A 12,994-nucleotide genomic window follows, 5' to 3' on the forward strand; every position below is an offset into this window, starting at 1 on the left:
CCCGTTTAACCTTGGGTAAGTTATTTAACCCCAATTGCCCTTCAAAAGGCAAAAAAAAAAATATATGTATAGTATAGCTTCTCTCATTTCATTGCTTATCTGCATTCATCTCTATCCCGAACTCCTTAAGGATAATCCTTCTGTGGTTATGGCAGTAGTGGCAATGACATGATCCTGTAATTACATCATAAACCCTCCTGTTTCCATAAATAAACTTGAGGACTAGGACATTTGTTGATTCCTCTGTCAGCATATTGTTGGCCTGAGTTCATGAAGTTGTTTGATTTATGGAGGGCCTTTTGATTTCAGTCTTAGTTCTTAGCTATTTCATTGCCTCCATTGGGAGGTTAAATTAGACAAACCCAATAAGCATGTACCTACATGAATTTTTATTTTGAGTGACATATTTTTGGATTCTTCTTTCTATTCCATTCTCCTATCGTTTTGGGGTTTATTGGTGAGTTCATCCCAATCACATTCATGCTTGTGGTTATTAGTAGCATTTTCCCTTTCATTCCTTTAAAACTTTTTTTTTCCCCTGGCTTTCCTTTCTTGCAAAGAAAAAGGTGGGACCAATCCCCTCCCACTGCCTTATCCTGTTGCTTTTTAGTCCTTTTTTTCATGTGCCTTCATACCTGCCTGCTCTGGCCTTAACCTTGTTTTCTTGTGTAAATCTCTGAGGAAGTCCTCTGCTTTTGGCCTAAACATCTGGAATGGTGTAATGATAATGTAATTTGAATTTGAAGATCCCTTTGTGTTGGCAAAGGTAGCAGGTACTTAGCACTTAGTAATTGATGAACCTCTGTTGGGGAAACAGAAGGTATGAATTCCTGTCTCCTGTTGCTGATTTAACAGGAAGGGGTTGGCTGAAACAGGAAGTAGCTAATGCTGTGTATTTAAGAAAAGCCCCAGAGAGGCACAGTCAGAATTTCTTGGGACCAGCATCTGGTGGCAGAGCAGCTACAGAAGACAGAATGGAGAACTGAGCCAGAATTTCCTGAGAACTTGTGGTGGTGGAGCTTCTTCTGAACAGGAACCCAGGTGACAGAGGAGCCCAGGAGAAGCATGACTGGGATGCTGAGACTTTGTCTGTTTGTGGCTTGGTTGAGCCTTGAATTCCCTGGAGGAGAAATTGTGAAGGATCTGACATGGACTGGACCCTGTGAACTTCAGTGTGGAGCAGGACCTACCCAGAGAGCTGGACAAGGAACTGGGAGCTGTCTGCCATTGAACCCAGGTGACAGTCTGGTGAATCTAGGTAGAATCTGGGACCATGGAAAGGGGATCCAGGGAATCTGAGAACTAGCCTCAAGTCAAAATGAAAAGACCTCTCCATGGGTACTGAGTAATGATGAAATTGTAGTTTATTAGTGACCTTGGGATGGAGCTCTGTATTTTCTATTGTACTTAGTGATTAATGATACTTAGTAATTGATTGCTGAATAAGTGACTGATTGAGTTAACTTAAGGGTGCTCCATGAGTGGAAGACTTTGACTATTGTACTTTGAAACTATATTGTGATTTTACTTAGTAATTGATTGTTGAATAAGTGACTAATTGAGTTAACTTAAGTGTGCCTCATGAGTGAAGACTTTGACTATTGTACTTTGAGATGATTTGTTCTTTGTTCTAAATATTGTGACCACTTTGGTAAAAACCACGTGGCCATTTTAATGATAAGCTGTTGTGATTTTCTGTGATAAGTTGTAATATTGTGAATGCTGTACCTTGATTTTCTGTGGATGTTTTGCTTCAATTTGTTATAGAATAGAGTGTTCACTATGCTGTGTAATCAGAACCTTAAAAGCTGTTCACAGTAACAGTCCTCTGGAAAGCTGCTCATGCAGGGTATTACAAATGGCCTTGAGTAAAAATCATGCTGGCTTCAGTACCCATTTTGTGGTACACTTTATGGAATGTAGTTCATTGCTGTTTCTTTGATTTTGTTGAATCTATGTTTCATATGGCATTCTTCATTGTGGTGGTGGTTTCTCAGGGCTGCTTTCTTGAAATCTTTAATATTACTACTAGTGGGAACATTTTTTTATATGTAATCTGTGAAGAAGGCTGTTCTCTGAATTGTTTTGGAGTGGAAGATTAGGAATATAAAAAGCTCAGCCTTTGTGGGGCTTAATATTTCTTAAATTAGACAGTTCCCACTTTGTGGCAGCTCACTTTTCTTCCTCAACATTTGTTACCTTGGTAAATGTTATGGGTGGAGGGGAGCAGCATTTACTTTCAGTAGTTGTATATTTTTATTGTATTACATGGTATACAAATGTTTGAATTCATTCCATCCTCAGCTTGAAATACTGGACTGAACTGGTCTGAGTTAGGCCTGTGCTAGGCCATTTTTGCCAGAAGTGAAATCCACTTTTAGGTTGAACTTTTTCTAGTTATTCACATTTAAAACATATGGTATGGGGCGAGGAGGAGAGGCTGGTAGCTGAACTCTCTTTCCATCTCTTCTTTAAGAAGGAACCTTCCCAGACCTGGGTAGAGACTCAGGGTCGCCTCAAAGAGCACGGAAGCTTCCAGAACTGTCAGTGGCCTGGGCTCAGATTCACGGCTCCTCTGGTCTGGCTTGCAGATGGAATAAGTGCACAGGCTGTCCGAGAACTGAGAACGAGAGAGCAGGTTAGCAATTTTCACTCAGCTACCCCAAGGCTCTGCTCAGCCCTGCTCTGCCCTGCCTGGGACACGTGGCCAAAGTCATCACCTCAAATACTTGGACCTGCCCGGGAAGCGTGACTGGAATCACCATGCAGACTTGGGTCTCCCCGGGACCCGTGGACAGTGGTCACCATGCACACTTGGGCCTCCCCGGGACTCGTGGATTGCAGTCGCTTCGCAGACACCAGACCATGGCACCTCAGCCTGACTTGGGAAATGCTTACTCCGACCCTAAGAAGCATCTCAAAGAGGCAACCACCCAACAGTCTACTCTATCTGGTAAAGATAAAGGTACCCCCAGCAATAATGCCCATTCTCCTGTAAGCAATATAGAACTTCTGCCATCTTACTCTGGTGTTGAAGTGCTTGAAGAGCCAGTGGTAGAGGAAGACCCATGGGACTTGCCTAACTTTAGGAACTCAGGAATCAAGTGGTCAGAGAGAGACACCAAAGGGAAGATAATTGCTATCTTCCAAGGGTTTGGAAAAGTGATTCTTCTCCTAGGATTTCTTTACTTCTTTGTCCACTCCTTGGACATTCTCAGCCGTGCTTTTCAGCTGGTTGGAGAAAAAATAGCTGGACAGATTTTCAATGATGGTTCAGTCTTGAACAACCCTGTGGCTGGCTTGATGATTGATGTGTTGGTGACCATCATGGTGCAGAGTTCCAGCACATCCACATCCATTGTTGTCAGCCTGGTGTCCTCTTCATTGTTGACAGTAAAGGCAGCAATACCCATTGTCACGGGAGCCAATTTTGGGGCGTCGGTCACTAACACAATTGTAGCCCTAATGCAGGCTAAAGACAGGAATCAATTTCAAAGGGCATTTACAGGAGCTACTGTCCATGATTTTTTTAACTGGTTGTCAGTGCTGGTGCTGCTGCCTGTGGAGGTGATCACAGGCTACCTCTACCATCTCACCAATGTCATAGTGGAATCCTTTCATATCGAGAGTGGAGAAGATACCCTGAAGTCCTGAAAGTCATCATAGATCCCTTCACAAAACTCATCATCCAGCTGGATAAAAAAGTTATAAATGAAATAGTTACAGGAAATGAGACAGCAAAAAACAAGAGCCTGATAAAGACCTGGTGTAAAACTTTTAGAAATGTGACTTTAAGCAATGTTACTATTCCCTCACCACAAAGTTGTGCCTCTCCCAGTCTGTGCTGGACTGATGGGAACATGACCTGGATCTTCATGAACACAACATTTAGACAAAACATTGCACAGTGCAAACATGCATTTGTGGATGTCAAACTCTCAGATCTGGGCATCGGCCTCATCCTTCTAGCCTTCTCCCTGCTGGTCCTGTGCACTTGTTTGATCTTGATTGTCAGAGTCCTGAATTCTATGCTCAAGGGACAAGTTGCTGCTGTGATTAAGAAGACCATCAACACAGATTTCCCCTTGGCGAGGTACTGACTGGCAGGCTACCTCGCCATCGTTGTTAGAGCTGGGATTACATTTCTTGTGCAGAGTAGCTCTGTGTTCACCTTTACAATTACCCCTTTGGTTGGCATCGATGTGATCAGCCTTGAGAGCTTACCCTTTAACCTTGAGTTGTGACATCGGTACCACCACCACTGCCATCCTGGCTTTATTAGCTAGACCTGGAAATAATCTACAACATTCGCTCCAGATTGCCCTGTGCCATTTCTTCTTCAACATATCCAGGGTCATTCTGTGGTACCCATTGCCATTCATGCGCCTGCCGATCTGTCTTGCCAGGGTCCTAGGAAACATCACAGCCAACTACCGTTGGTTTTCCATCTTCTACCTGATTATCTGCTTTTTTCCTATGGCCACTTGTAGTGTTTGGCTTCTCCCTGGCAGGTTGGCCTGTGCTGGTAGGTGTTGGGGCAACCATCCTATTGGTATCTCTTGTGGTGCTAGTGATGGGGGTCCTCCAAGCCCGCTACCCTCAAATCCTCCCTAAAAAGCTTCAGAACTGGGACTTCTTGCCCCTGTGGATGCGCTTTCTTCAGCCCTGGGATGGGCTGGTTTCTCTCCTCACCAGCAGCTGTTTTCAGCTGTGCAGATGCCCCTGGAGCTGCCTCTGCAAGTTTTGGAAAGAGGATGAGCTTCAGGAAAATCCCCATCATGGTCTTTGAGTAATAACTAACAAGTCCTAAGCCTGGGACCCAGGCACAGGAGGAAGGCCAAGTGGGATGAGGGAGCCCATGCATTCTATCTGCTCATATGTCTTCAGTTTGCCTTTAATGGGGCCTCCTACTAAAAAAGAAAAATGTTCAGGTGCATTTTACCAGCTTCTTACATCTCTCTAACAAATCCTCTTCCACACTCCCCTCTCATTACATCTAACTCCTCTACCAACAATCTCCCATCTTCAAGAGTATGTAGAAAAGGAGAATAGAGGGGAGCGGAGTAGAAGCAGGACCTCCCTGTGGCTCTGGCTTCTGCCTTCCCCAATCCATGGATAACCATTGGATTCCAGGGCTATTCACTTTGCCACCTAGCTGCCCCCAAATCCTGGATTATAGAACATAAGAGTTACTAGTTATTGCATTAGGAAGTTATATCGCTAATGTAATACCCATAACGGCTGCTGTGAGTATTTCCAGGTTTCAGTTGCAAGATATAACAGACTCTCTTCTATTAAGACAAAACCAAGATATTTATTCATATACCAGGAAGCCAGATCCATCATGGTAATAAAGAAGGTGGTACACATTATCAGTACAGGAAACACCACCATCCCCAAGCCTTCCTTCTATCAGACCTCCCCACAAGCAAGCTCCCTCTCTCAGCCATGCTAGCTGCTCTGCCTTTTCTCTCTCTCTCTCTCTCTCTCTCTCTCTCTCTCTCCCCCTCTCTCCTCCTTACCACAGGCTCCCTGTGATTTAGGCTCAAAGCAGGCCACGTAAGCCTATTCATGGATGAGAAAGATCTTCCCATTCCATTGACAATACAGAAGGCTGTAGTTCACACAAATACTTAGGAAATTTTTTAAAATTGAAGTCCCTTCTTAGAAGTTAACTAACCATATGGGTACTCTAACTACTGTGAATGCCTTTCATTTGGCTTACTTATCATGTATTCCTGAGCAGTGAGCTGTCCTTGGCCTTTTTCTTGAGGCAGGGATACCATTATAGGGAGGCAGATTGGGTGCTGGTAAACAATGGATGACTGACAAAATTTTTTTATTGAAGCTGTTGACACTACACTCTTACATACATACCATTAAGTAAGCAGTGTCACAGTCCTAGTAGGCTGTGTGTATTAGATTTGGATATTAGTGGTTCTTATTCTTCTATGGCTTTGAGGCTTCCTCTGTTATAGAAGAATCTTGGCATTGTTCTTTATTAGGTTGTGTGCTTTCCTTTCAGCTGTAGGATGGGGTTAATAAAAGCACTTATCTCACAGGGTTATTTTGAGGGTCTAATGGGATATGCAAAGTACTTTTGCAAACAGCAAAGCACTACATAAATGTTAACTTTTCTTATTTATATATGTGTTACGCTATATTCTACCCAGGAGAATGTTGGATTCTTAAAGGGCAAGGACTGCAGTACTTATAACATAAGTACTTAGTTTCATCCATTTTCATGTTTATTGTAAACTGTTGCTCTAAAATATACCCCAAGGTAATGGGATGAAGTTTTAGAAAAATTCTCTGCCTTGGTTGTATGTGCATTATTGGATGCGTTGTCACAAACTTAGCCTTTCTGGTGAATGACATCATCCTGGGATGGCTAAGTCTAATACACAGACTATCTGGGGTGGGTGGGGAAGATAGGTGACGTACACACATGGCTTTTATTTAGGTGCTGTCTTCATGGATTATATCGTATTGGCACAACAAACAAATATCCATATAAAAGAAGGCCCCATGATAACCAATACATCAAAGCTACAGTTATTTGGTGAGTTGTGGCTGGTTGTATTCATTGATATCAATAAGTTGCATGTTTTCAGTTCTTAAACAGGATTTGTGTTATATAAGTTCCCCCCCCCACATCTGGAATGCGCTTTTTCACCTAACTCACTTAAAATACTTAGCTCTCTTCTGAACTCAGCTTAGTTGCCACCTCATCTATTGTAGCCTTTCCTGAATTTTTGCAAACTCCATCCTCTCAGGCTATTAACTGTTCTTCTAACTAGATATTTAGGGTATGGGTATGTATTATATCTCTTCTTCCTGCAATACCCAGTAAAATATAAACTCTTCAAGGGAGTGTTCTTTTATATCTCTAGCACTTAACATAGTGGCTTGTATATATTAGACCCTCAAAATTTTAAGTTGGCAGACCAGACCTAATAGTGTTTGACATTTCCATTACCTCGTTTAAATTTTCTAACCTTTTAGGGGGTAGATGCTTATTGCAGGTGGTATTTTATATGGATTTTATAGAAGAAGAATTCCAAGTGTAAGAGGTGCAGAGTTCAATCCAATTCATTCTGATTATATATTGAGAACTCAGTCTACTTCAACTGCTCATCTACCAGTTTTATCTGCAGAGAATGTCTATTTATCTCAAGAGTGTTGTCAGAACAAAATATTCTAAATAATACATTGTATTATGCTGTATTGTATATTCCAAGATGTTTACTCATGTTATCTTAAAATAAAGTCTGAATAAAAATACCCACGGTACCCAAGAATGTAAATGTCTTTGATTTTGTCTTCCTTATGTAAACAATTACCTTGATTTCACTCATGAATCATTTCCAAGTTGTGAAGTCCAGAATTTTGCAGTATTCTAGGAAGTTACTGGAAAAGTGAGTGTACTGTGAATAATACTTAGCTCTGTACATATTATAAGGGTAAAATAGCCCATTATGCTCATTTAGTAGTATAAACGTTTGGAAACTATTTTTTTTTAAATCTGAGTTGCAACCGTCATAGTCCCCCTTCACATGGCTAGGATTATTCGAGGATAGAGTGCTGTTCATATATAGCTACTTTCCCCTTCTCTAAAATGCGGGGATCAGTTTAGGTTTTCATGTTGGTGCCTCATTAATTTGAATGCTATAGATAACAAAGCTGGTGTAGTCTAGAAATGAATTCTTTTAATCTAGTGTTGACTTAACCCCCAAATCATAAAAGCAGTAAGAAACGTGTGAAAAGTTAGAATCCTAAAACAAGAAGTAGAAAAATAAAATATTGCAAACCATGGGTTGAGGGAAAGTAGACTAATTACATTGAGGGAATCCTAAGTTTTATTTATGTATCAGTTAAGGTGCACCTACAAAATCAAAACTTTTTCATTGGATATGATTCTTATAAATCATATATACTTTTATGTATACAGTTATGCCATGAATAGAAATATTTTAACATGTTATTTGATGTTATAGCGATGGAAATTATTAATAGGCTATAAAACCAGTTATTTTTGAGACATAGACATAATTGAAATGAGATCATAATTTCTAGAGGTTTTATGGAAAATGTATGAAAAGACACTATCAGTTGTTAGTTTTACTGACTGCTTTTTTTTTTAAGGTATGATTTTCTAAGGGAAGGTATGTATACAGATATATTTGTGTGTGTATATACACATACATATATACACAGAATATTTGTAAATAAATGTGATGTAAAAACAAAAGACATCAGTATGACAAGATAAAAAGTTTGAAAAATATGGGACATCTAATTTCTTATGATAAAGGCAGAACCTATCTAATTTAATACATCCTAGCCAATGATAAAGCTAGATTTTTTTTTTTTTTTAGCAATAAAGTGTTATTCTGGAGGGTTCCCCTTGAGGAACAAATCTAAACAGTCTAGAACAGTAGTTCTTAACTTTGGATCTGAGAACTAAAAAAATATTTTGATAATTATTTTAATATAATTGGTTTTCTTTATAATTGTATGCATTTTACCTTACACATTGAAAAATATTTTCAAAAGGATTCATTGGCTACCAAAGAGGTCCATTAGACAAAAAAAGTTAAGAACTTCTGATCAAAAAAAACCATTTGTTTTGTAGATCTGCTGGGCCATCTCCAGTTATCTTGATCTATATATTATTTATAAGTAGATCTAGACTGGGTTGAGATTATGTCGTTTTACAACTAAAATCCAGATAGGGGAAGTGATGTAGCCAGGGTTATACTATTAATGTTCCTGGTGGAGCCTGAATTGAACCTATGCCCTCTGACTCCAGATCCAGCATACTTTCTACTGCACTTCATTTTCAGTACAACATGTAACACTTCATTTATATTGTATTATCCAGGAATGTGATCACTTATATAATTGTAATAAGAAATTATGGTCAAGGCGAAACAAATTCCCATATTATTCATCTGGAATTATGGTTGATGTGGTCATCAGTTTTTCAAGACTTTAAAAACTGCTCATTTTTACAATGTTGATTTTATAATACAAATTGTTTTCCTGCTCTGCTGTTATTCATTACACTCTGCAATAATTCATACAGGTCTTTGCAAGTTTAAAACAGTGTCTTTTATCATTTCTTAACAGTACCAATAGTATTCCATTACATTTATACACCATGGTTTATTTGGCTGTCCTCTTAGCTTTAACATAAGCATTTCAGTCATTTTTGCTGGAAATAGTTTTACAATGTTTTATAGGTTTTTTAAGTAATGTGCTGAATATTCTTAATCCTTTTTCTTCATGACTCAGGGTCATCATTTTTAATATAAATTTGTGTGACATTCTTAAGGACTCTTGAGTTAAAGTAGAGCTTTTATCCACTAAATAGTCCTAGACAGCTGTGCTTTTTCAGTTCTTCACCTCCTTTTTTTGTTTGTTTGGTTTTTTATTTTGGAGGGCAATTGGGGTTAAGTGACTTGCCAAGGTCAACTAGTAAGAGTGTCAAATGTCTTAGGCCAGATTTGAACTCCAGGGCCGGTGTTCTATTCACTGTGCCACCTAGCCGCCCCTCTTCACCTTGATTCTTAATAGTTTTCTACTCCATCCCCTACTCACAGGGACTCAGTTATTTTTTGTCATTGTACCTGTTTCTAGCATCTGCTATGCCCTCATACCCCTTCCTCCCACTACCAGCATTCTAATTCAATGTGGTTTTATGAACCAGATACTCAAGCTTTTAAAAATTGTGTTTAAGTGTGAATTAGGCCAAGTTGAAGGCCTACTTTTTGGATAATCACAACAGAGATAGTTGGGTGATTTTATTTCTTCAGTTTTTTAATTTAATTAACCTTTTTTTTTTCTTTTTAAAGGACCTTAAAGGTTATGATCCTGGAGAGAAGTATTTTTCCAATACGTCATGGGGAGATGTTTCCCCTTGGGTATCTTCAGGAAGAAGAAAGGTATGTATTAGACAGTTGAGTTTAAAACTTTATTTTGAAACAGAAACAGATATAAGTATATTATATACATCATTCTGAAGAATACCTGATTTATCCAGAATGAATATTGGTGAATGAAAAGTTAATATGATTTTTCCAAAGTATCTGATAATATAGTATACCCCTATAAAACAGTGTCCTAAAAGTCTTAATGCCAGTTCTAAGCTATTAATGCTTTTATTTTTAATATTAAGCTATTAAAGCTTAGAATTGCACTGAAACTTTTGGGACACCGTATAGTTGTTCTACATAGATTTTTGAGTACTGACCAAGTGAAGGAAGTAGGTCTTCTGTAACCTGAAATTCAGCCTGGACTACATTGTGTGATAGTGGGAAAATGGGGCATAGTCTTACATGTTTTGTTTTAAATACCAAGTAGACAAATGGATAAGAATAGCAATTCTGGAGATAATACACATTCAAATTATCTTAGTACAAGAGAAAATTTTTTTGCCTCATTGAAAGCAGGTTATCTCTTAGAGACCCTAGGAAAGTAGTAGTATAATGGAAAAGTGTATTATAGGGGCGGTTAGGTGGCACAGTGAATAGAGCACTGGCCCTGGAGTCAGGAGGACCTGAGTTCAAATATGGCCTCAGACACTGACACATTTAGTGGCTATGTGACTTTGGGCAAGTCACTTAACCCCAATTGCCCTCCAAAAAGGGAGGGAAAAAAATACAAAAGTGTATTATAATGACTAGATAAAGACTATAATTCTTTTTTTTTTTTTTTTTTGACTTTGTGAAGGGGGTGAAGGCAGGGCAGTTGGGGTTAAGTGATTTGCTACAGGTCACATGGCTAGTAAGTGTTAAGTGTCTGAGGCTGGATTTGAACTCAGGTCCTCCTGATTCCAGGGCCGGTGCTCTATTCACTGCACCACCTAGCTGCCCCAAGACTATAATTCTTTAAAAGTATTAAACTTCCTGTTATATTAGTGTACTATGTGGTTGGCCCCTCTCTTTGTTTAATTTGTTTATTTTTAGTTTTCAACATTCATTTCCATAGGATTTTGAATTACAAATATTTTTCCCCATTTTCCCCTACCTCCCACCCCAAAATAGTGATCCTACTGAATACCCCTTCCCCCATTCTGCTCTCTCTTATATTCTCCCCCATACTCCCTCTGGCTTTCTAGTAAGGCAAGATGGATTTCTATACCCCAGTGCTTGTATATCTTATTTCTCAGTTGCATGTAAAAAAAAAAATAATTATATATATGTATGTATATATATTTTTTTAACATTTGATTTTAAAACTTTGATTTCCAGATTCTTTCCCTTCTTCCCTCGTCACCTACCCCCTACTGGGAAGAAAAGCGATTCAATATAGGTTATACATGTGTAGTTATGCAAAACATTTCCATAGTAGATATATTGTGAAAGAATGACTATATCTCTCCATCCTATCCTGACCCCCACTTACTCTGTTTTCACCTTGTCCCATTTCAACAGTGTGTGCTTCTAACCACCTTCCCCCCCAATCTGCTCTCCTTTCTATCATCCCCCCTCTTATCCCCTTCCCCCATACTTTCCTGTAAGGTAAGATACCCAGTTTGGTTTGTATGTTATTCCCTCCTTAAGCCAAATTCAATGAGAGTAAGGTTGACCCGTTCCCTTTTGCCTTCCTGTTCTTCCCCTCCATTCTGTTTTCTCTTGCCTCTTTTATATGAGGTAATTTACCCTATGCTGTCTCTCCCTATCTCCTCTCATTATATTCCTCTCTCACCTCTTAATTTTATTTTTTAGATATCAGCCCTTCCTATTTAACTGATCCTATGCCCTCCGTCTATGCAATACATGTACATATATACATACACTCACATGTATTCATATGCCATATACCTTCCTATATAGACACATATATGTATGTATACATATATATCCCCTTCAACTATCCTCCTACTGAGAAAAGTCTCATGAGTTACAGTTATCGTTTTACCATGTAGGAATGTAAATAGTTCAGTTTTAATAGGTTCCTTATGATTTCTTTTCCTTGTTTACCTTCTCATGCTTCTCTTGCTACTTGCATTTGAAAGTCAAATTTTCTATTTAACTTTTTTTCATTAAGAATGCTTGAAAGTCCTCTATTTCATTGAATGACCATATTTTCCCCTAAAACATTATACTCATTTTTGCTGGGTAGTTGATTCTTGGTTTTAATCCTAGCTCCTTTGACCTCCGGAATATCATATTCCAAGCCCTTCAATCCCTCAGTGTAGAAGCTGCCAGATCCTGTGTTAATCCTGATTGTGTTTCCACAGTATTCAAATTGTTTCTTTCTGGCTGTTTGTAATATTTTCTCCTTGACCTGGGAATTCTGGAATTTGACTATAATAGTCCTAGGAATTTTCCTTTTTTGGGTTCTTTTTCAAGAGGTGATCGGTGAATTCTTTTGATTTCTATTTTGCCCTCTGGTTCTAAAATATCAGGGCAATTTTCCTTGAGAATTTCTTGGAGGATGATTTCTAGGTTCTTTTTTTGATCATGGCTTTTAGGTAACCCAATAATTTTTAAATTATCTCTCCTGGATCTATTTTCCAGGTCAGTGGTTTTTCCAGTGAGATATTTCACAATGCCTTCTTTCAATTTTTTCATTTGTTTGGATCTGTTATTTATAGTATTTTGATTTCCCATAAAGTCATTAACTTCCATTTGCTCCAGTCTAATTTTAAAGGAATTATTTATTCTCTTCAGTGAGTTTTTGGAATTCCTTTTCCATCTGGCAAAATTCACTTTTTAAGGCATTCTTCTCCTCATTGGCCTTTTGGGCCTCTTTTGCCATTTCCATTAGTCTTTTTTTTTTTGATTTTTGGAGAGCAATGTGGAGTTAAGTGACTTGCCCAAGGTCACATGGCTAGTTTGTGTATTAAGTGTCTGAGGCCAGATTTGAACTCAGGTCTTCCTGACTCCAGGGCTGGTGCTCTATTCACTGTGCCACCTAGCCGCCCCAAAAAGCCATTAATTTTTTGTCTTTTTGGAGGAGGGAAGGCAGGGCAATTGGGGTTAAG

General features: G+C 38.9%; 1 protein-coding gene and 1 pseudogene across 3 annotated transcripts in view; both read left to right on the forward strand.

Annotated features, from left to right (window-relative positions):
• The window catches only part of ADNP2 (ADNP homeobox 2), a 58,014-nt gene that overhangs the window by 33,808 nt on the left and 11,212 nt on the right, over window positions 1-12,994 (forward strand). For all 3 annotated transcript variants that reach the window (XM_069095029.1, XM_069095030.1, XM_069095028.1), the window contains one exon: window positions 9,858-9,947. In XM_069095029.1, coding sequence (XP_068951130.1) covers window positions 9,858-9,947 — 90 coding nt within the window. The remainder of the gene's footprint in view (window positions 1-9,857; window positions 9,948-12,994) is intronic.
• Window positions 632-5,508, forward strand: LOC138166532 (sodium-dependent phosphate transport protein 2B pseudogene; annotated as a pseudogene).

The sequence above is a fragment of the Petaurus breviceps genome, unplaced genomic scaffold (genome assembly GCF_028583685.1).
Source record: "Petaurus breviceps papuanus isolate PSGF00001 unplaced genomic scaffold, PetGlider_PUasm1.0 224, whole genome shotgun sequence".
NCBI classification, from domain to species: Eukaryota; Metazoa; Chordata; class Mammalia; order Diprotodontia; family Petauridae; genus Petaurus; species Petaurus breviceps.